The 25,323-nt window shown below is 36.7% G+C and overlaps 1 protein-coding gene across 5 annotated transcripts in view; it reads right to left on the bottom strand.

Annotated features, from left to right (window-relative positions):
• The window catches only part of LOC137649226 (nucleoprotein TPR-like), a 134,395-nt gene that overhangs the window by 14,527 nt on the left and 94,545 nt on the right, over positions 1-25,323 (bottom strand). For 3 of the 5 annotated variants that reach the window (XM_068382215.1, XM_068382236.1, XM_068382230.1), the window contains 7 exons: positions 21,534-21,593; positions 21,236-21,363; positions 19,151-19,220; positions 14,434-14,551; positions 10,755-10,790; positions 5,181-5,332; positions 3,390-5,043 (listed from right to left, as the gene is read on the bottom strand). In XM_068382215.1, coding sequence (XP_068238316.1) covers positions 3,390-5,043; positions 5,181-5,332; positions 10,755-10,790; positions 14,434-14,551; positions 19,151-19,220; positions 21,236-21,363; positions 21,534-21,593 — 2,218 coding nt within the window. The remainder of the gene's footprint in view (positions 1-3,389; positions 5,044-5,180; positions 5,333-10,754; positions 10,791-14,433; positions 14,552-19,150; positions 19,221-21,235; positions 21,364-21,533; positions 21,594-25,323) is intronic. The other 2 variants (XM_068382222.1, XM_068382243.1) reach the window with 1 other exon arrangement.

The raw sequence follows: 25,323 nt of genomic DNA, 5'->3' as shown, positions 1-25,323 counted from the left end.
GTAGTGGTAGTGGTGAGAAAAGGAAGAAGGAAATGCTTTCTTTAGAAGTAAAGCAGAAAATTATTGAAAAGCATGAGCGTGGCGTCCGCGTGAGAGAACTTGCAAAAGAATATGGCCGAAATATGTCGACGATCTCGACAATCTTGAAACAGAAAGAAGCCATTAAAGCAGTGAAACCTTCTAAGGGGATCACCATCATTTCAAAACGCCGTAGCCCTATCATAGAAGAGATGGCACGACTTCTGCTAATCTGGATCAAGGACAGAGATTGTTGGCGACACCATCACCGAAACTATCATCTGCGAGAAGGCGCACGCCATCTTCACTGACTTGAAGGAGGCGAGCTCTGGGGGTGATGCTGGGAAGAGTTCAACCGAACCTTCCTCAGACGATTTCAAGGCATCTCGTGGCTGGTTTGAAAAATTTAAGAAACGGTCCGGGATTCATTCAGTTGTTCGCCACGGAGAGGCTGCTAGTGTGGACACAAAGGCTGCAGCTGACTTTGTGAAGAGCTTTGAAAGGACCGTGCAGGAAGAAGGCTACGTAGAGCAGCAGGTGTTTAATTGTGATGAAACCGGGCTGTTTTGGAAGAAGATGCCCAGTCGAACCTACATCACCGCCGAAGAGAAGAAATTGCCTGGGCATAAGCCAATGAAGGATCGGTTGACTCTTGCCCTATGTGCCAACGCTAGCGGGGACTTTAAAGTCAAGCCCTTACTGGTTTACCATTCTGAGAACCCTAGGGCCTTTAAGGCACACAATGTGGATAAGGACCAGCTTCATGTTTTCTGGCGATCCAACTCGAAGGCCTGGGTCACTAGGCAGTTCTTTGTCCAATGGGTTAACCAAGTTTTCGGTCCTTCTGTGAAGAAGTATCTTCATGAGCAGAAATTGCCTTTAAAGTGCCTGCTATGCCTTGACAATGCACCCGCTCACCCCCCAACCCCCAACCCCCCCCCGGACTTGAAGATGATATCTTCGAAGAATTCAAGTTCATAAAGGTGCTGTATCTTCCACCGAATACCACCTCTATCCTCCAGCCCATGGACCAGCAAGTCATCTCGAACTTCAAGAAGCTCTACACCAAGCACCTATTCAAGCAGTGCTTTAATGTCACGCAAAGCACAAACTTAACTTTGCGTGAATTTTGGAAAAGCCACTTTAACATCGTGCACTGCTTGAAGATCATAGATCAGGCTTGGGTGGGATTAACTCGACGAACCCTCAATTCTGCCTGGAAGAAGCTGTGGCCTGATGCAGTTTCTCCCAGAGATTTCGAGGATTTTGACCCCGAACCTGATCCCGTGGTGGGTGCAGCGGAAGACGTAGCGGAAATCGTCTCCCTTGGCAAGTCCATGGGTCTGCAGGTCGACGCAGATGACATCACGGAACTCGTCGCCGAACATCACGACGAACTTACTACAGAGGAGCTCAAGGAACTCCATGCTATGTCTGAGCACATGAGTGATGACGAGGAAGGGATCGAGAAGGTAGAACATGTGTTAGGTTCGGCGCAAATAAAAGAGATGTTAGGAAAATATCAAGACGTGGTCGACTTCATCGACAAATACCATCCAAAAATTGCAGGTTTGTCGTGTAGTTGCGCAGTTCGATGATGTTTGCCTAACTCATTTTCGAAACATTCTGAAAAGCCGTACCAAGCAACTTTCTATCGATAGCTTCTTTAAAAAAACTACGAAGCGAACTCGTGATGAAGAGGAAGGAAGTGGTTCAAAGAAAATGGAAAGGAGTGAAGAGAAAAAAATTCAATCAATTTCAAGTGTAGAGAGTGAAAGTGATTAAAATTAATCATCAAAGAGAAAAAAAGAAAATGTAAAAAAAAAATATAAAATATAATAAAAAAAAATAAATAAGCTAGGTTAGGTTAAAGTTCACTTAGTGTAAATTAGAATAAGTTACGGTAGTGTACGTTTATCGTAGTCACCCTCTCTACCTCCTCGCCGCCCGTCCGTCTCCTCTCTGCGTAGCAAGACCAACACCTGCGCTGGGCTTTTTCAGGTAAAGTGACGCTAAAAACCCGTTTCTTATTTATTATTTCTTGATAATTATTCTTTTTTACATGTCTATTATCTAATTTAGAGTGCATATTGTCATGTGTAATTATGTGTAGTAATTTATTAAGGAGTTATCATAGGTTTTTGGGCTCAACCACGGATTAATCCTATTTGAATGTATTCTTATGGGAAAATTCGTTTCTACATCCGAACATTTTCTACATCCGAAGTCGGTTGTGGAACGGATTAAATTCGTATGTAGAGGTACCACTGTATATAAGAATCTAGTCTACCAACTCTGTCTTTGCCTAGCAACCTAGTTGTCTAAAATAGCGACTAAGAATGTGGAAATGCAAGGACTTTGCAGCAGAAGGGTTTAAAGTAATAAAAGAAGTCAAGGCTACTATGAGATGATCTCAACTCAGTAATGAGCAGTGAACATTCAGAAGCCTTACTAAATGTAACACTATTACCCTACACAGGAATTGGGTTAGGAACTGGGCAGGTAAGATCAGAATTTACGCTTGCAAGTAAAGACTCACTGTCCACCTGAGATTAAAAAAAAAGCAGCTAAATAAGGCATGATCTTAGAAACCCATCACTAATAAACCTTAGCATATAAAATGTGTTTTAGAAAATAGTGCTAGCATATCATATTTGTCATCTTCCCTACTATAAACAACTAGTCTAGTCTTCTCTGGATTTCCCCTTGAACTAAAAGCAAGTTTGATTACAATTCAAACTTAAAAAATACTTTTCTTGTAAGGAATACACAATCGCACTCCCTATAACAGTAGTTTAAATCACAGTACTATCCATGTGCAGTAATTATTAACCAATCCAGAAAGGAAACTACTTTAAACTATGTAAACATGATCATATTCTGGAAGAGGGATATAGCAAGTTGTACTGAGATCGACAGAGACTAAAATAATAAGCGGCCCCGGCATTTCGCTTCTTGCCATTAACCGCTAGGGGGTTTCATTACTTGAGAGAGGCATGTGTCTACAGTAGTCTATGAAAAGAAAGAAAATGGGAGATATCCTTTCATTTTATGGGTAAATGTCAGGAGAAAACTGTCGAAACTAGATAAATACAAAACTACTATGTAAAACTGCAAGTGGACTTGCACATGAGGCCATAAGATCTATTGCTGTACTTCTTTAGATTTCAAAAGAGCCTCTGGAAATATGAATTTTACATGGTTAAGAAAATTATACCAGTTACTTTTGAATTATAAATATCTAAGAATATATGTAAATGTGAAGTTACTACAGAATATTAAATGTTTATAAGAAAAATCTGCTCATTAGAAATGATTATCTGGCATTAACTAAGAATATCTCAACCTCATGTAATGGGAAAAATACTCACTTCTCTGAGTTGGATTAGCAATATCAGGATTTGAACCAAATACAAATCCACTTGAGGGAACCTGTGGGGAGCTGACAGCTTCTGAAAAGCCGTCCCGTCTAGATAGAAACAGTGTTGGCGTGGATGGAACAATACTGTCATCACCACCTTCTTCATACTGGAATTGATTGATAGGTGGTAAAGTTTGCCGGCCAACGCCACTCATCCTTTCCTGACGTACAAATGGTCTGGGTATTGCAAGAACCCGTGAACCTGTCTGTGAGGGAGTCTCACTTCCCTGACTAGATGAAGATGGTTGACTTGGCCCAGCAGACGGCTGTGGTCTCTCACTCTGGGCATCCCGGGATTCAACCTCACGCCTTGTTCCGCTGGAGGCTTCAGAAGTAGCTTCTGCCTCTGCTTCTGCGTTTCCCAAGTCTCCCTCTGCTTCACGTGTTTCCTGTCCAGCTTCAAATCCTTGGCTGGCTTCCCGACTGGAATCGTCATGATCCATTTCTTCATCTGAGTCTGTAACTCTGGCAACTGGGCCACGACTTTCGTTATCAGCCTGTCCCTCTTCTTCATCATCATCATCATCATCTTGATCAGGATAATCTTCAGTCCCATCCTCTTCATCTGAATCTACGACGATAACATCATGACGGGCTACTTCACTTTTATCGCGGCTAGCATGTGATGATGATGGTCCTGCATCTTCAGATGAGATGGCACCTTCGTCATCAACATGAGGTCTCTTCATATCAGGAGAAGCCTCAGTAGTTGATGTTAACTTCCTTTTTCGAATGCTGACACCAGATGGACCAGCAGCTTCTTGAGAACTGGGGGTTGTAACAAGAGCAAGGGCCTGGGACACTAGAGCATCAGCAGTTCCTTCCAATGATTCTTGCTGTCTAGCTCCTGGGGACTTTGTTGAAGTCATAGATGAGCCTGACACCCCTGCAGCTGCTGGCACTAATGGGGTGACTACAGATGTACTGGCCGTTGCAGACTGCTGAGCAGCAGTTGCCTTATTACTTACAGTTGATTGAACAGCAACTGATGATGATGGCACCACAGTGGTTTGTAAACCTGTAGGCTTAATAGACAATCCTGGTTGACTGGCTGCAGATGATTGTGAAGCTGATGATTCTAGAGCTGCTGCTGACTGTGAAACAGAGGACTGGCTCACTGAAGTGGACTGAGTAGCAGTAAGAGACTGAGCTGGTGTGTTAGATGATAATGGTGCAGCTGCAGCCACAGGAGTTGTAATTGAGGCCGAAGCAGGTGTGGGAGACACTGTTGCTGTAAGCGTAGATGCAGGTGTAGTTGTTGCAGTAGTCAATAATGTTGGAGTAGATATGGCTGGAGTTGGTGTTACTGTTGCTTGCGGAAGAGTCACTGTAGATGAAACCATTCCATCACTGTGAGTTTCCAAAGGTGACACAACTACAACAGTTGAGCCTTGAGGTTGAGCAGACCCACCTGATGGTGGTGCCATAGGTCTGATACTAGCAGTTGGGATAGGTCGAGATGGGGGGACTACCTGTGTGGCTGTCTGTGAGCGTGGAGAAGCAGAGGGTGCAACAGGAACATTCATAGGTTTAATATTAGCTGTAGGTGGAGGTTCGAATCCACTCTTTTCTGAAGACACTCCACTTGTTGATGGCTTGGAGGTCTGAAAAAAAAAAAGGTATTTTAACAACTCCACTCTTATACATACATACATATACCAAGGCACTTCCCCCTCTTATACAACTGCTTAATATTCAAGTGTCAAATTTGTGCTATTACAAAAATGAAAAATAATCTTACCACAGCTGCTTGTTTCTGGAGGTTTTCAATTTGCCGCTGCTGCATCTGCAATTTCTTATTCAACATTTCTATCTCTTTGGTCTTTTGTTCATGTTCTTTTTCATACTGAATAAGACGGTTTTCAGATGCCTGCTTCTTACTCTGAGATTCTTCTGCAAAATGATGAAAAAGGTGAAATTAAAACAAAAATGAAAAAGAAACTACAGTAAATATAAATGTAAAGTTTCAATTTAACTACATCAATCATATATAAGTCTACATTTGTGGGCTACGAATATCCTCACAAAAGAATGGTAGTTAATATGTGATTTTCCATGTATGCGCGGCTGTTGATCGATCCAATACTCGCATAATTCGGTACCCTACTGTACTGTATCTGCTATTGCATTGAAATCACCCTTTTGCCAAATTTGAGATAACGATTAGATTAGAATAGGCAGTCTAGAAATTCTTGACATCACAGCAAACTTAACCCTTTTACCCCCAGGCTCTTTGGAAATTTTCAACCCTTAACCCCCAAGGGGTTATTTTTTTCCCAGCACATTTTGCAGTATATTTTTTTAAATTGCTCTAACAGCCTTAATTTTTGTCATAGAGAGGTCAGGTTGGTCTCATTCTCTTAGAAAATGCCTGAATTTTCTCAAAAAATTATCAAAAATGTGAAAAAAAACAATTTTTATATAATTTTTTTGCAAGGACGTACCGGTACGTCCATGGGGGTAAAGGGATGGGTTTTGTGAAACGTACCAGTACGTCCTTTGGGGATAGAAGGGTTAAAACACATAAGAATAATTCCATTAAGGCCATGACAAACAAAGTTACCTATTCAAATGTTTTTCTAAACCATCTTCAATACTTTCTAGGTACTATACTGTAGTTTTTCTAATAGTAAATTGTTAATATGAATAAATAAAACATTTAAAATGTTTTAAAGTTTTAATAACTTGAAAAAAGGTTAAAATTATATCCAGGATAGGTGTAAATAACATATATTTCCCTTTATAACACTTCCTAAAATCAGGAAGAAATTTTAATCAGTTTAAGTCACATCTCTTGTATAAGATGACTGCTGAAAAGCAAAATCATCACTATATAGACTAGCTTTTGTTGTATCGTTGAAAATCCAAAATTAACCCTTTTACCCTCAGGCTATTTGGAAATTTCCAACCCTTAACCCCCAGGGGGTTATTTTTTTCCCAGCACATTTTGCAGTATATATTATTTAAATTGCTCTAACAGCCTTAATTTTTGTCATAGTGAGGTCAGTTGGTCTCATTCTCTTGGAAAATGCCTGAATTTTCTAAAAAAAAAAAAAAAAAAAAAAAAAAAAAAAAAAAAAAAAAAAAAAAAAAAAAAAAAAAACTCAGCATTTTTTTTGCAAGGACGTACTGGTACGTCCATGGGGGTAAAGGGATGAGTTTTGTGAAACGTACCAGTACGTCCTTTAGGGGGTAAAAGGGTTAACAAAATAAAGGAGATTGTATTTTATGCATTTCCTATACACGCCAAAAAACCACACATTTTAAACGGAAAACATTGTTTTGTTTACGTTCATCTCTGATCATAATGAACAGACGAACAAATTTACACACATCTGTGTTTAGTTTTTGCAGCAACAGTTATCTTACCAAGTATTGATTACATAATGATTTGGTTTCTGCTAAAGTTGTTTTACTTTCTTTTTCTCATGACTTCGAAATAAACTAAATGAATGCAATTTAAATGTTTTTCCTAAACACGTTGCCCAAAACGAAAACCTTCCGTTTGTTTACTATACGCTCCATCGTCAATCGTAGTGAATAAACGAATGCAATAAACACAAATGATCAAAGTGATAACTAATGATATTGAGCTTTTAGTAAATATGTTATTACAAATATTTTACTTACCATATCCATATAAATTCTTACATACGTACCCAAACAGGAAAGCCATTGTTTTGTGTTTAATCAACAATACCTAATGTCACTAATGACAGTGTGATAATTTATGATAATTCTAAACTTATGAAGGATAATCGTCCATTCCATATCCAAAATACTTTCCATAACTTCAGTTATAAGACATTTTGATAACGTACCCACCTCAATTAGGGAACCAAAAACTAGTAGACTGGTTTTCAGTCATTGAACAATTGGGTTACCACTAAAACGTTCAATGTGTCAGAGATTGTGTGAGAAAATTGGAGGTGATAATTTGAATCATAATGGATTTTTAACCCTTTTACCCCCAAAGGACATACTGGTACGTTTCACAAAAGCCATCCCTTTACCCCCATGGACGTACCGGTACGTCCTTGCAAAAAAATGCTGTAAAATTTTTTTTTCATATTTTTGATAATTTTTTGAGAAAATTCAGGCATTTTCCAAGAGAATGAGACCAACCTGACCTCTCTATGACAAAAATTAAGCCTGTTAGAGCAATTTAAAAAAAAATATACTGCAAAATGTGCCGGGAAAAAATAACCCCCTGGGGGTTAAGGATTGGAAATTTCCAAAGAGCCTGGGGGTAAAAGGGTTAATAGCAAATGAATACACTTAACCATCTGCTCTAGAATTTTATTACTATCGCTTATACTTACAAAGCTGCCTCGATACATTTATCATGCCCTAAATGACTGCTAGTTGATCGAGAAATGAAAATACTGCCGGCTATGTCAGTGAGTATAAAATTGCAACATTGTGAAGAAACAAAAATTTCATTTGAGAGAGAGAGAGAGAGAGAGAGAGAGAGAGAGAGAGAGAGAGAGAGAGAGAGAGAGAGAGAGAGAGAGAGAGAGAGAGAGAGAGAGAGAGAGTGTGTGTGTGTGTGTGTGTGTAATATCCCCTACAAATAGCAAGGGTTTGTATAGTGATGGAACAAATGAGAGATAGGACAAAAAAAAATGAGAAAATTGTTCATAATTCGAATTCACAATGTTTACTCATAAAAATAAAATAATCCTTCACGAATAACTGCCTGAGGAACACTGGCTAAATATTCAAGAAAGCCCTTCCAATACCTCATATGAAGATGACGTCACAATGTCAATCAGATATTTTTTGATGGGAATGAATAATGGGTGGAGCTTCAGCAACTTTCTAGTGAACAATACCTTGCTTTAAACCCCTTCCAATGTATAAAAACTGCCTTGCTTGGTTAAGAACAAAAAATCATATGGACGTATACGTTATCTTTCTTTTCTATTGTAAAGTAAAACATGTAGACATATACGTAGCAGTGCTAAAGGGGTTAAAAGAACAAATTATGAAAGTAATTTGTACTTTTCCTAACAATACAAACCTGAGCCCTTTAATAGAGACTTTAGTTTGTATTTGTAGAGGAGCATATAGATATTTACAATACTGTATTGCACTGTACTGTATGATGCTTCCTTATTGTTTATCATTACGATACAAACATCAGTCTCTTAGACTCATGGACACAAATAGAAGACAAGTATATAGTTATTTATATCTTCTCTAGAAAATTAAAATGAATACAATGGTACATAGAAAATGTACACAAAGGGTAGTGTTGTTTATGTTTGATTGCAATTTCATGGTGCAATAGTTAACTATTTTTTAGCTTATGTCCTAAACACAACACTCAACATACAAATACACATGTATAATACATTCATACATTACCTACTGAGTGATAGCAATAGTATGTTAAAATTTCTGTAATTATCAATTGGGGATTTCAGTAGTCTATTAAGACAATTCCTGTAAATATGCATATCATAATTTCTTATGTAAATTATTGCATTTTTTATATCTAGTTCGCAATTATTTTGATTTTGCCCTAATATTTTGGGTTATAATATAAATTCTATATTATTGAAATGAAAATTACTTTTCTTACTACTTGTTTCCATCAATACAACAATTTCTACCTCTACAATATGCATATGAACAATTTCTTACATTAAATATTAAATTTCTTGGCCTTTTTCCCCATTTATTTCATTTCCGAATTATACTTTTTTTGGTCCGAATTTTCATTCTTAGTCTTAAAATCACAAATTTTTAAGTAATTTGTATTTTTCCTAACATACTTACCTAGAACTACCTTCTTAGGAGTTACTGGTTAACTCTACCTAACCGACCAGCTTTTTGTATAGTTTACCCCCCTCTTCCCGTTTTCTACGGGGTCAACCTCTGGCAGTAGGTAAGTAACCGTATTGGAACAAATAATGTTTAGACATCAAGCAAGACACCATAAAAGCTTCGAATGAATACACTTATTTAGATAATTAAATTAAAACGCTGAAATTGACATATCCTTCCTCCATTTCAGGTGGCACAATTGGCCGCATGAATTGTTGACGTCTGGGGCCATTTTGTCAACATAACCGAAGGGTAAGATGGCATATTTCTATTTATTATCGGTCTCCAAAAAAAAAAAAAAAAAAAAAAAAAAAAAAAAAAAAAAAAAAAATGTATATTTTCATTGTATGCTGTTCATAATTTATTTACGACACTAAAAAAATTCATGAAATTTTGACCTTTTTAACATATTTTTTTCTCTCTTTTTAGATCATAACTTCCATGGGCCTGATTCCCTTCTCGTCGTCACAAATTTTTCTCCATCTTCTCGTAAATGTTCCTCTAAATTTCTATTTGTATATATGCCTATTTGTCTTAAAAATATTAAGTCTTTTTTTGTATACCTAATTTTTCAAAATATTTTTATTCATATTGTAAATGGACGTTATTCAACTTTTCAAAGGTTTTTAAGCATTATTGAAAGTATTTTTAGGCAACAAACATGAATGTTCAGGAACAAATAGATTTTTCTAATTTATTTCTTTTAGCCATGGTTAACCTCAACCCAACCACACCTAAATCTGTTGGTGAATAAACTAACCCTAAGCTTAAAATCATGGTTGATACAAGTATTGTGACGACACTTTTTCTTTTTATCATAGCCCTGATGGCTGATTTAACTGCACACAGTTATGCTGTGAAAATAGAAATGTTCCTTGGTAAAGAGAATTGGGTACTATTATAGTATGCTATCTACCGCCGATTTTGCTATCTACCACCCCTCTCTGACTATAATATGATACCTATCATCAGTCCCTATGAATACGGTCTACTTGCTAATCCTCCTCTAATAAGGAGGACACTACCGACTTGATAACCTAACCTAACCTAACCTAACTCAACCCAACCCAACCTAACCTAACCTAACCTACAAACTGCTTATAATCATGCATCCATGTTGTCCTTCCAATAACTATTATTAAACTATCATTAAAGTCCAATGAGGATAACAAACTGGTGGTAAGTAATCTGTTTGATAATCCTCATCAAACAGGAGGATTAACATTGACGGTAGATAACATACTTTGTGGTAGATACCATACTATAGTAGAAATTCGACGGTAGATAGCATACTATAATAGCACCGAGAATTGATTAGTTTTATTAGAAGATATGGCTGCAAATCTCATCCCTGTTGGTCATTTGGAACCGTCACTATAAATTGCAGTGTGGAACCTTACACCTAATGTTCCAATGTTTGTTCATGATGATCATGAATGTAATATGCATAGCTCTCAAATACGAAATATAAACGTATGCATACCTTTACTTTCTTCATAATCCAAGGAGGCAGCAGTTCCTGTAATAGTTGGAAAACTCTATTTAAGCTATTAGATCCATATGTCGATTACCTCCAATAGAGAAATGGGAGAGTAATTATTTATGAAAATGTCTTTTGGTAGAGAATTGCTGTTACGGATACTTACTGCACTTTTTATATAGTTACACGGTCACAATGTACGTAATGTGTCAATTCACTGCATTAGAACTGTAGTGACATGCTTGAAGATTGAAGCTCCATTAGAGAATAAGTCCTTTATTGTGAATAGAGTCAAGGGTCTATGATATTGATTCTTATACAAATCCATAACCTATTACGGATAAATGTTTTACTTGTTGTCAATGCTGTTCTATTACTAGCCCATGTGGTGTGAGAAATGTTAGTATACATGTTGAGGGAATTTCTTTCTTTCATAAAAGGTGTGGTTTCCAAATCCAGTTTAACCCTTTTACCCCCAGGCTCTTTGGAAATTTCCAACCCTTAACCCCCAAAGGGTTATATTTTCCCCAGCACATTTTGCAGTACATTTTTTTTTAAATTGCTCTAACAGGCTTAATTTTTGTCATAGAGAGGTCCGGTTGGTCTCATTCTCTTGGAAAATGCCTGAATTTTTTCAAAAAATTATCAAAAATATGAAAAAAAAAAAAATTTATAGCATTTTTTTGCAAGGACGTACTGGTACGTCCATGGGGGTAAAGGGATGAGTTTTGTGAAACGTACCAGTACGTCCTTTGGGGGTAAAAGGGTTAAATGAGTCAAAGATCAAGTACAGAAATTTTACAGATGATTTAATGGAAATATTTTTTACCTTCTACTTTAAAATTATAATTCTTTTTATATAACATTATATCTAATCTTTCATGGAGACTAAATCAAACAGACAAGGCTTAACTGTACAAGTTGAGTATTTTTTGCACAGGCGAAGAAGATATCAGTTTAAGATATTAAATCACATTAGTCAACTTTTTTATTTGAATTATATTTTTTCCTATTTTCAATTTTTACCTTAAAATCCATTGCATATATTTCATGTCAAAAACATACATTTGACAGCATGGCTACCAATGTATTAATTTCTAATATTAAGATATTAAATCACATTAGTCAACTTTTTTATTTGAACTATATTCTTTCCTATTTTCAATTTTTATTTTAAACTTCATTGCATATATTCAATGTCAAAAACATACATTTGACAGCATGGCTACCAATGTATTAATTTCTAATGCAATTTTTTTTTTCTATAAAAAATTGGAGATTAGATTCCTTGCCAAGACGCCTATTTTGTTAATTATCTATCTGGAAATTCTTGGTTTATTTGCTTTGAAATATTGAGATTTCATATCTTTTAAATATCTTTTTATGGTCTACTTCCTCAACTGAAATTTTTAGTCCGAAGGATTCCTTTTAATAATTATTCTTGTTAGATGTTTATTGACAAAGTTCCTATCGGATTTTGTAATTGGTGTTATATTTGATGTTTTGGGAGAATTAAATATTCACAAAATCCTTTTAACGTCAATGATAGAAAAACCTACGATAGGTTTTCCATATACGTTCTATCTAAAGTCTTTTTTTCTTCAATGTATTCCAAGTTTGTTTATTTTTCAGATTGAATGGTAAAGAATTTTTTATCTATTGACTGAAGACTTATTCCCTTCAAATCATTTTATCCTGTACAGATTTAATTGTTTCTTATGATTTAGGTTTTCTTGTAAGGGCCCTGTTCCATAAGGAAGTTTTATAGATGTATCATACTGTAGCAGCAGTAGGGGATTCAGCAATATGAAGCTTCATCTGTGGTGGATAATGTGGGAGGGTGGGCTGTGACACCCTAGCAGTACCAGTTGAACTCGGTTGAGTCCCTTGTTAGGCTGGGAGGAACGTAGAGTAGAGGCCCCCTTTTTGTTTTTGTTTCATTGTTGTCGGCTACCCCCCAAAATTGGGGGAAGTGCCATGGTATATGTATGTATGAATGTATCATAGAAGCCTCTTAATTTTACCTGTATTTGTAATTATTTTTCTCTTATGGCATGCCAGTTCAAATTTAATGTATGCTTAGCTCTGTGCTGTACAAGTAATTGGTAATATTTCATTCTAGCATGATGGTCTTGACAAAAGTGGACGAAAAAAGACCCAAGATTTTACTTTATACTTTGAAGTACAGTAGTATGACCAATAAATTTGCAGTATGCGTGTGGGAGGTTGGGCTGTGGCACCCTAGCAGTACCAGCTGAACTCGGCGGAGTCCCTGGTTAGGCTGGAGGAACGTAGAGAGTAGTCCCCTTTTTGTTTTGTTTCTTTGTTGATGTCGGCTACCCCCCAAAATTGGGGGAAGTGCCTTGGTATATGGATGGATGTTATTATAAAATATTTTGTATCCTATTTTAATTTTCAGAGAAAGACCCAGACCATCTAATTTCATCTTTTCCCCTTTATACTACATTTCTATGTTTTCCTTACTCAGTATGTCACATATTTCAGTCTCTTGTCATTATATCTTCTATCTAGCGAGTCCAATAAAAAAAAATTCTTAATAGTTTATTTTAAATTTTGACTATTGTTGTACTCTGGATGCTATTCTTTGTCATATTTTGTAACTTTACACTTGTGCTATCTATAGTTTTAATAGCTAAAGTGCTTCAAACTCCTTTGTAGCAGTAGTTTCACCTACGCAATTGATTTCTCAAACGATCAACGACATTTTCTAGGAAGATATTTTAAACATTAATTCTGATATTTTCTATAACCATAGACCAGGTCCTCCTGGAGTATATACCATGGTTAAGCTCTCCTTTAAGGTTTTGGTGAGTGCAGTATATCCAAAAACTTTATAGACTTCTTCCACACTTGGTTCATTAATTACAATCTAAGATATAGGAGACCACTGAATCATTTTCAACTTAGAATTATTTCAGATCTGTAAATGGCATGTTTTTTACACTATCCTAGGCAATGCTCTCCAAACTTCCTGGACTGTATGCTGTCAACATAACTATAGTCCATTTCCTTTAGCGAGTCATATTTGCACCGACCCGCAACGGTGCCCTTTTAGCTCGGAATAGTTTCCTGGTCGCTGATTGGTTAGAATTATCTTGTCCAACCAATCAGTGATCAGGAAACTTTTTCCGAGCTAAAATGGCACCGCTGCGAGTCAGTGCAAATATGACTCCCTAAAAGAAATGGACTATAGGTCTTAACATGACTTTTCAAACACTAACCTGACATTTATGAAAAAAGAAAAGTATAGGACTTGATCCTCTTCAAACGCGCAACTTTGTATCAGGTTATTCACTGCCTACATAAAAATACCTTAATACCTTCTAAGTCCCGTTTGTTCCATTAAACAATCAGTCATGTCACCTTATGACCTAATGCATATCTCGAAATAGCAGTATAATTTCTTTCCTAGCTGGTGGCATTTAAAACAGCAAAAAATACAAGGATATTGAGTTTTGTTTTATTGGACCTCTCCGCAAGTCCAATACGTCAGTGTGCTAGTCATTAAAAAAATACAAGCCAATCCTCTTTACAATTTAAAATCAAAAGTTGAATTAAAAACAAAAGTGACAAGGCATCTACTCAAGATAAAATAAAATGAAACCAAACTGTGAGGCATCTATGAGCTACATGGAAACAGAATATTTCTCTTAATACTTACCCAATCTCTTTGTCAAATCTGTCATGTGCAACGACATCATCTGTGATGATTGTAACTCACGTTTCTTAGCATCAAGCTCGGAACGAAGTTTGGAGAATTCTGCATCTTTCCTGAGCAGCTGAAATGACATACAAATTAGGGGTCAACTACAAGGCAAATACATGATAGTAAACTTATGATATTTATATTTGTTTTTGACGTTGTTAATAGTTTATATATGACATATCTCTTTTGACATTACTTTTTTTAGAATGATTTATTGTTAATTTGTTCTCTTCATTTATTTATTTCCTTATTTCCTTTCCTCACTGGGCTATTTTTCCCTATTGGAGCCCCTGGGCTTATAGCATCTTGCTTTTCCAATTAGGGTTGTAGCTTGGATAGTAATAGTAATAATAATAATAATAATAATAATAATATTTGGTTTTCTAGTATGATGAGTCAGGATATTAGTTTGTGCAAGGAGTAAAAACTGAGGTTGGATAAGAATTCATAATGAAACCCTATCAATATACACTACTTATATTGAATTTTATCTACTAAATTTATTATTTCTACACTCACCTGATATTTATATAGCTTATTTTCCAGAGGCTTTGTTTATCGACATTTACCCTAAAACCTGTTACAAACGTTTTAATTTTCTTTCCTTTCAATAAGATACATGGCCCTAAAGCAATGAAATCTATAGTCCATTTCTTTTAGCGATACATATTTGCACCGACTCGCAGCGGTGCCCTTTTAGCTCGGAAAAGTTTCCTGATCGCTGATTGGTTAGAATGATCTTGTCCAACCAATCAGCGATCCGGAAACTTTTCCGAGCTAAAAGGGCACCGCTGCGAGTCGGTGCAAATATGACTCGCTAAAAGAAATGGACTATAGTAGTTAATTGCAAGGTGTGAAAGAGGTTTTACGTCATTCAGCTTTGAATGTGAAACTATTCCATATTCCTTCATAAGTCGGTGGAGAGGACAGTATGTATATGACCATCAGATGAGTATTGAATTAAAATTTATCATTATTAAATTTGTTTATTTCTATGAAGCTCGCCTGATATTCATACTGCAGACTCCAACATTCTGATAGAGGTAAGATGCCAGTGAAGGAACAAGATATGTCATAAACAAAATTGAAATGCATATTATAACTAATATTCAAGACCTAATTGCTCTAGAGTTAATGGAAACCATCTCAAAATACAGCTTGAAATATGAGACTTTAGATTGTGTTTCTCTATCGATATTTGAAATCTCAAAAAAAGAAATCTATAAATTGACAAAACTAAAAGAATTTAAAAGACCACATCACCAACAGCAACTATAGGACCTAGGGCCCAACAATTTGGAAAAGAAAGCCAGGATCTTTCCAGATAATATCCCCAAACACCAAGAAGGTACGTTATTGAACTGTCACTAAAATAATTTCCAAAGAAACATTCTGCAAAAATTAAGAGACCTAAGTTTATACTTCCAATATCTAGAATCTTAGGCTTCAAGACTTTTATATGATTTGGAGCAAATTCTTGGCGAGTTTCAGCAACCAAATTTTTAACTAGAAAAGACATTGCGCTCATGGATGGATAGCCAATTAGAAACACTACCTGTAATTTCTATAATTTATCCCAAATATCGTCACCCTCATAAACTAACTGCCTAAGTCATTTTCTCCACTTGTTGGGAAATCGAAAAAAAACCTTCTCATTTCCTAATTCTTTATATCATTGTCTTGAGTTTCAATTCACAAATTCTTAACAGAAGAATTTGTGAATTAGAATTTGTTAATTAAAGCTCGACACAATGATATAAAGAATTAGGAAATGAGGTTATTTTTTTTATTTCCCAACAAGTGTAGAAAATGACTTAGGCAGTTAGTTTATGAGGGTGACGATATACTGGACAAAGAAATATTTTCAGAGGGTTGTCATGGCCTATTTGAGTCCCACTCAAAACTTCGGTGTCTGCAACCTCGCCAGCCTTGTGAGCCAAGGGTATGGGTTTGGGGAGCCTTTGGGTCTACCTGCTGAGTCATCAGCAGCTATTGCCTGGCCCTCCTGTCCTACCTAGGGTGGAGAGGGGGCTTGGGCACTCAAAACATGACACTCTCCTGCTTGATATAGCAATATCACCATCCCTTGTCTCTGCCGTTCATGAGTCGCCTTTAAACCTTAAAATGCTCACAACCATTTCTAAGAAGGGTAAGTGAAAAATTGCAAGACTCGCAGTCTTAGAACAATTCAGTCCTGAAGGAGTCAAAAAAGAGAAAACCATCTTATACCTCCGGCCCACCTTAAAAGATAGTTCTTCCAGTTTATTGTGGGTTTACCTGAAGTTAATGCTAAGAGAAAAAATTTAAGCTATTTACTTCATCTGTCATCCATTCACTCAGCAATAGTCACACCTTCTCTTGTTCTTCCCCTTTCAATCCCAGACACTCTACCAGACATTTCACCAAACATCATTTCACCTTTCCCTTTTATCTTTGTCTCACACAAAGCCAATATATCCATCCTTCTAATCCTAAACATACTTTCAATCTCACATCTTTTACTCTCTATTGTACTACAGCCATGCACATTCAAAGACCAATATTATAAACTTTATATTATCAGCCTCTTTTTGCAAATCAATATCTGATCAATGCTATGATTTAGTTTGCCAGTTAATAATTACAAAATTATTGAATGATTCAAGATACCATTTCTATCTTATTCATTAACAAAAAAACAAAATAAAAATCAAGCTGGCAATAGCAGAGAGAAAAAAAAACAGGTTTCTAAAATCATTAAACCTAAAAAATCTTTCAGTATTGAGCAATTATTTATTGGCAAACAAAATCACACCCTTGATCAAATCTAGTTTACAAAGACAACATAACCATTCTTGCAAGATTATCAATTTACATGGTTCCATAGCTTTCAAACCCACCCAGTATTATGCCCAATGTTGCATTTGAGCAGCAAGCCTTGAAATTTGTGGTTGAGCATTTGTTAAAGCCAGTCTCATGCCATTCCTGACCTGCAATGTTTCTGTTCTTAATTTTTATATTGACAAGAGTTGAAAACCCTGCCTCACACAAGTGGGTAGAAGAAAATGGCGCAAGGATATGTAACAGTGTCCGGCTGACTCTGGAGTGTGACTGATACATAGCACATCAGAACTACGTCTCCAATTTCTCTTTGGAGACATCACGAGCTGAAGAATCATTCCTGAGATCCAGGAATTCATCTTGGATGTTGGACACATTAATTGCAGTACAAAATGGGTTCCTTACCAGGGCCTCCTGACCCTCTAACATCTAAGGGAAGTATCACTCGAACTCCTTTTCTAGAGCCTGAATATGCTTAGTAACCTCTTTCTCGAAGAACTGATCCTATTGGATCCGAGATTCATCCATCAATGAACAAAGCTTATCAAACACAGCGATGTTTAAAAGATGGATTTTCCAGTTTGGAAACAAAGGCCAGGAGACTTAAAAATGGATATTTGTTTCCCTTCACTAAAACATCAAATTTAGCTTGTTCAGTTGGTCGAAAATGTCAGCAAGGTATGCAAAGTGAGCCACAAGATCTATTTTTTCTTGATCGTCCAGGAAAAGCTTTATTTCATCTCAAAGACACTGTTGACAATGTTCCTTTTTTTTATAATTAAGGTACTACTGTGTAGAAAAGCACTTCGTGGTCAGCATTCATGTTTTTGCACAGTTCTTTAAATAGCCTAGTGTCGAGTGCTGCAGTCTTTAGATAATTCACAATTTTGATTACAGAATAGAGCTCTTCTTGCAGAGAGGCAGGGAGAGTCTTACTGGTGACCCTTATTAGGGCTTCACAACCCACAAGGGGCTCGCCACCCACCGGTTGGGAACCCCTGGTATAAGGGGCACTAAAGATGACAAGTGCCCAAGTAGTTTCTGCCATTAATGTACCAGCAGATGGGGTTGTTAAAGGAAGGGGAGAGGTACCTCTCATAGAAGGGATAGCCTGTCCTGAGATGGACAAACTTTTCTACGGACTGTGTATGTCAATTCCTAGATAAGTTAGTCTTTACGAGGGCATTGGTACATATGACTTTCTTTTCACCACAATCCCTAGATCGCGACAAAATGAAAAAGCCTGTCTCAGCTGCTACTTATAGGTACTTTCGAAAGGATGGATGAATAGATTGGGATCTGGAAGTATGCATCTTTCAGAATTACGGTATCTATGAAGTCCAAAAGCCTTCATCTTGAATGGTGACAAACTCATTCAGGTCAATGACTGGTCTCCAGCCTCCAGAACCCTTCTTTATAAAAGTCTACTGAAGTCTGGGGAGTTGTCGTCAACCTCTTGAAGAGCACACTTCTCCAGCATAGCCTGGACTTCTGCCTGAAGGATTAGATCTTTTGGTGATACTTGTCAATAAGATAACACTGACACTGTTATTGTTCTTTTATGTAAAGGACGATGGCTTGTATTTTATGTAGGAACGCTCCGTTTTTATGATGTATCAACAAAGACGTCAACTATTGAATCATCACAAACTTCAATTTTACTTCAACAAAGTTTCCTCCAAATGGAATCTGGCAAGATCTATCAACATTTAAAACAAGCTTTCTCTAAATCTACATTAATTAAATTTTCCAAGTTTACATAACTGTTTCACTCGCAAATTTGGAATCTAATATACATTTTTTAACAAAAACATCGGTGACATAACTAAAAAAAAAAATGCTCTCAACTTACTTGTGCTTTTAGGGTTTGTCCTTCAGTTTCTTTAGCAGCCAAAGTCTCTTTTAATGTAGTTATCTCCTGCCTATAGGAAAATGACTTAATCAGTAGAACAAAGACACTTGTATCGAGAACAAAAAAATGACTTAATCAGTAGAACAAAGACACTTGTATCGAGAACAAAAAAATGACTTAATCAGTAGAACAAAGACACTTGTATCGAGAACAAAAAAATTACTTAATCAGTAGAACAAAGACACTTGTATCGAGAACAAAAAAATTACTTAATCAGTAGAACAGACACTTGTATCGAGAATTTTTCATACAAAATTTAATGTTAATTTGCCTTTTGAAGAAGTATTATTCAAGTGTTCTTCACCATTACCTAAATAAACATATCTAACTTGACCGGCCTTTCAATATAGTCACCCTATGCTGGCTAAAAATATAAACTTAATATAAAAATAAATTCTATAAAACTCCTTTCACATGGATTCAATCATTAAACCTAAAAAGGTGTTCCAGTATTTCTTAGGTCTTGTATTTATCAAGCAACCAAATAAAAAAAAACGCCTTCTATAAAAATACCTATAGTATTAGTTCTCTGTAGCATATCTACAATTTAAAGGATAATAAAGAAAATAATCCTATGATTTTTTTTTCTTATGAAAATCTATTATTTTTTTAAACCCTTTACTTTTACACCATCAGTAAAATTACTTAATAGTAATTTGGGGCATTCGGTGCCTAGGTGTAACCTAAAACTTGGTAGCATTGTATAGTAGTTAACCCTTTTACCCCCAAAGGACGTACTGGTACGTTTCACAAAAGCCATCCCTTTACCCCCATGGACGTACCGGTACGTCCTTGCAAAAAAATGCTATAAAAATTTTTTTTTTCATATTTTTGATAATTTTTTGAGAAAATTCAGGCATTTTCCAAGAGAATGAGACCAACCTGACCTCTCTATGACAAAAATTAAGGATGTTAGAGCAATTTAAAAAAATATACTGCAAAATGTGCTGGGAAAAAACTAACCCCCTGGGGGTTAAGGGTTGGAAATTTCCAAATAGCCTGGGGGTAAAAGGGTTAACAAAGGAACAATAACTAATCTAAATTAGCCTTCACTAATTGCATATTTAATTTCAAGACCCAAAAAGCTATTTTGAATAATCTCTATCACAATCTGTCTCCCTCTGATCCACCAATAAGATACGCTCTGTAGTCATGTTTATAAGTGTAACATACAAACACTGGGAGGTTGGGCTGTGGCACCCTAGCAGTACCAGCTGAACTCGGTTGAGTCCCTTGTTAGGCTGGGAGGAACGTAGAGAGTAGAGGTCCCCTTTTTTGTTTTGTTTCATTTGTTGATGTCGGCTACCCCCCAAAATTGGGGGAAGTGCCATGGTATATGTATGTATGTATATAAAATTGATACTAATGAATGTTGAAAATCAGAGAATGTTCCTAGACCCAATTTACATAAAAATTCAAAACAAAGGAACAATAACTAATCTAAATTAGCCTTCACTAATTGCATATTTAATTTCAAGACACAAAAAGCTATTTTGAATAATCTCTATCACAACCTGTCTCCCTCTGATCCACCAATAATACACTCTGTAGTCATGTTTATCTGAATAAGTGTAACATACAAACACTGGGAGGTTGGGCTGTGGCACCCTAGCAGTACCAGCTGAACTTGGTTGAGTCCCTTGTTAGGCTGGGAGGAACGTAGAGAGTAGAGGTCCCCTTTTTGTTTTGTTTCATTTGTTGATGTCGGCTACCCCCCAAAATTGGGGGAAGTGCCATGGTATATGTATGTATGTACAATCTATCTCCCTCTGATCCCCCAATAAGATACGCTCTGTAGTCATGTTTATCTGAGTAAGTGTAACATACAAACACTGAACCACACCCTGTAGCCTAAATTACAACACCCTGTGGCCTGAATTGAATATGGTGACTAAATCCTCTATGAAAGTACTATCAACAATCAACTTGTGATGATGAAGTCTAATCAGCATGGATACTTTTTGAAGGCAATTCGGTACATTTCTTGAAATAAAAGTTGCACCATTCTGAAAACACCATACTTACTGCAATTTCAAACTTTCTTCTTTAGCGCTTTCCAGTTTCTGACGTAATGATTGGATGCTCTCTTCTAACTCCTTTACTTTCTCAACTGAAGGTGGCACCATACCTTCTTCACCCATATCTGGAGCTCCCTGTGGTAAATTGAGTCATGAATTAAGAAAAATTTTAACAATTACATGGTAGTACTTATAAAAACACTTAGAAAGTAGTTTAACTTTATAACTATTAAGATTACACATCACTATCGCCATCAAAATCATTGAATATTCAAATGAAAGAAGGTACTGAAAACTCAACTTACTGGTGATGCACTCATACTACTCTCAGCTTGTCGCTTGTATTTAGTAGCAATCTTGCGAAGCTGCAAAAAATTAAAGATTACTATCATGGCAGTTTATAAAAAAAAAAATCAAAGCTAACTGAAATGCTACTATTTAAAATGCTCAACAACAAATGAAACACTAAAAATGTGTGAAACACAACTTGAAACAACAACAAAGAAACAAATACTTCCCTAATATTATCATTATTGATAGTAGTAGTAGTAGTAGTAGTAGTAGTAGTAGTAGTAGTAGTAGTAGTAGTAATAGCCAAACTACAACCCTACTTGGAGAAACAAGATGTTACAAGGCCAAGGGGTCCAACAGGGAAAGCAGCCCAGTGCAGAAAGGATATGGAGTAATGACAAATTCGGAGGTAATTTGTATTTTTCCCTAACCAATACTAACCTGTAGCTATTTATATTGGATATTATTTCGGCAAAAGCTGGAAGGCAGCGATTAGTAATAAGTGCGAGGTGGCAACCCTACCTAACCACTATTAGTGGGTAGGTAAGGGGTGGTTTGGGGGTACCCAGCCAACTACATCTACTCACAGTTAAATGAACCTCGTCACTTTTTGCTTTCAGGCAGGACTTACCGGAGGACAGGTGATGGCGGGCCAATTTTACCCTCCTTCAAAGCATCTGAGCATAGTTGCACGTCAGGAGGCGAAAGTCAAGTGGGACTCAAGTGAGGGTCCCTGGTTAGCCAATGGGGGAGGTCGACCTAAAGAAATGGCGATCCCTCAAAATTAGCGAAAGAAGGGAGGTATTAAAAATCTCAAAGCATCTGAGCATAGTTGCACGTCAGGAGGCGAAAGTCAAGTGGGACTCAACTCAGGGTCCCTGGTTAGCCAATGGGGGAGGTCGACCTAAAGAAATGGCGATCCCTCAAAATTAGCGAAAGAAGGGAGGTATTAAAAATGGACTGATGCGCAGGTATTAGAGGCAAAAGAGAAACACTGGAAATCACAATCCTCTCCTTCCATTCTCCAACTGGCTGGAAGAACCTTAGTTTATTCCTGGAAGTTGTGGATGGTCCAGCCAAGGAATAAAAAATCAGATCTCCCTGGACAATTCTATCCTGTTCGTAATACTAGGCAGGCAGTTAATTCTAATAGCCAGGCCTTCTCCATCACGAGGCTCAATACTACACAGTATTCTAGAAGTTTTATTCTAGCTGTTACCAAGTTGTGGAATGATCTTCCTAATCGGGTGGTTGAATCAGTAGAACTTCAAAAGTTCAAAGTTGGAGCAAATGCTTTTTTGTTGACCAGGCGGACATGAGGCTTTTTATAGTTTATTTATGACATATTTGTTTTTGATGTTGTTAATAGTTTATATATGACATGTCTGTTTTGACATTGTTACTTATTTTAGAATGATTTATTGTTAATTTGTTCTCTTCATTTATTTATTTCCTCATTTCCTTTCCTCACTGGGCTATTTTTCCCTGTTGGAGCCCCTGGGCTTATAGCATCTTGCTTTTCCAACTAGGGTTGTAGCTTGGATAGTAATAATATTAATAATAATAATAATAAAGGCTGGAGGGCTTCATTATGAAACCCACACCTAAGAGTTCATTTATGAGGATAACTCATCAGGAAATGGAGTGCCCTAAGCTGACCCAGGGATGGTCTGGGCCCTCAGGACACTGAAAAGCTGCCTAAAGGCCAAGGACCAATCTGAGGGAGGATCCCCAAAATCCTTCCTCCAACCGTCACACCCTTGAAAGTGTACAGGTAGTCGTCGACTTACAACAGAGATAGCGACCGAGAGATGTGTCGTAATTCGATTTTGTCATATGTCGAACTAAAATAGTGAAGTTTCCATAGATTTATTAAGATGCGTTATGATTCGGCAATCATCCGATCATATTTTATCAATATTTTCTTACTGTATCGTTATTCCATTTTCATGTTTCATAAGATATCATATGCTTTATTAATGCATTTTTGCATTCTATTTTTCAATTTAGGAAGCATTTTACCAATCGAGAAGTACTTAAAATTTTGTTTACCTTTCGTTATGATCAGCTGATCTGAAAGTGCCGCTACCTACCGTATCAAAATATGGCATACATACATATGGGATATTTTTTTTCTTTTTTATAATTTCTTAACTTGTTAGAAATATCTTCATGATCAATATTACATCAGCGCCAATATGTTACAGGAAATCAGTTTCCATACAGTTCGTCTTATCATTAGGTATAATGCGAAATCGTTGTAGCTCTTTTTCTGTGCATGTGTGTCCTCGCTCTCGCAATCGCATACGGGAAGTTCATTTTCAAAGCTTCATACAGTATTCAATTTTTAGTTCAATATTAAGCCTTCATATTTTATTAGACATTATTGTGTTTAATTGTGGTTTATTAAAGCATGTTTATATGCTATGCTTTTCAATTTCGGGAGCATTTCAATATTCAACAACTACTTTGGTTTTACTTTCGGTAGGCATCAGCTGATCTCAAGGTCACGCTGCCGTATTATGATTATGCGCACATACAATACAAATAACACTAATTTTTCAAAATCTCTTCATAATGAATATTACAACAACGCCAATATGTTATAGGGTATCACTTTTTCCATACAGTTCGTTTACACACACACTCAAACCATTGTTCTCTAGTCTTGGGTAGTGCCACAGCCTCTGTACCATGGTCTTCCACTGTCTTGGGTTAGAGTTCTCTTGCTTGAGGGTACACTCGGGCAAACTATTCTATATTATTTCTCTTCATCTTATTTTGTTAATTTTTTTATAGTTTATACAGGATATATTTGTTTTAATGCTACTCTTCTTAAAATATTCTATTTTCCTTCCCTCACTGGGCTATTTTCCCTGTTGGAGCCCCTTGGCTTATAGCATCCTGCTTTTCCAATTAGGCTGGTAGCTTACCAAGTAATAATAATAATAATAATAATAATAATAATAATAATAATAATAATAAGAGCTGCTTACCATAGCTAAAGAGTCTCTTCTACCCCTCCCAAGAGGAAAGAAGCCACTGAAAAATTACAGTGCAGTAGTTAACCCCCTGGGTGAAGAAGAATTGTTTGGTAATCTCAGTGTTGTCAGGTGTATGAGGACAGAGGAGATCTGTAAAGAATAGGCCAGACTATTCGATGCATGTGTAAGTACAGGGAAAGTGAACGGTAATCAGAGAGAAGGATCCAATGAAGTACTATCTGACCAGTCAAAGGAACTCATAACTCTCTAGCAGTAGTATCTCAACAGGTGATTGGTACCCTGGCAAACCTAATAAACAGCTTATCATTGCCAGATCAGGCCGATTATGTAATCGGGGACTGAGGGCGGTCTGGAAGGACCAGTGACAGTGGGGAAAAAGGTCCTCGAAATTTACTTGTCTGACATGGAAAGAGTACTCATACATACTGTACAGTGAGTGTCAAGTCTTTACCTGGTACCAGATTTCAACCCAATCACAAACAATAGGATCCATACAAATAAAAAAAAGTGAAATTTTAATATGGGTATTCACCATGTATCAATTAATAATTGGTATAAACCGCCCTCCTCTTCAACGTCTCCTTCAACCTCTTCGGCAAAGAATTGGCAAGTTTCTGGGTGACAGAGGACTCGAAGTTGTACCACACGAGTTGAATGGCAACCTTGAGTTTCTCAAGTGTGCTGGATTCCTCTTTCTGTAGTTTGGGTTTAATGATTACTCAAAAGACTTTCTATAAGAGAAAGATCAGACGAGTTACCAGGGCCACTCCTTTATCAAGTCAACATTACAGCCGTTCAA

This window comes from Palaemon carinicauda, chromosome 1 (genome assembly GCF_036898095.1).
Source record: "Palaemon carinicauda isolate YSFRI2023 chromosome 1, ASM3689809v2, whole genome shotgun sequence".
Lineage (NCBI taxonomy): Eukaryota > Metazoa > Arthropoda > Malacostraca > Decapoda > Palaemonidae > Palaemon > Palaemon carinicauda.
This window is presented reverse-complemented; position numbering and strand designations above follow the sequence as displayed.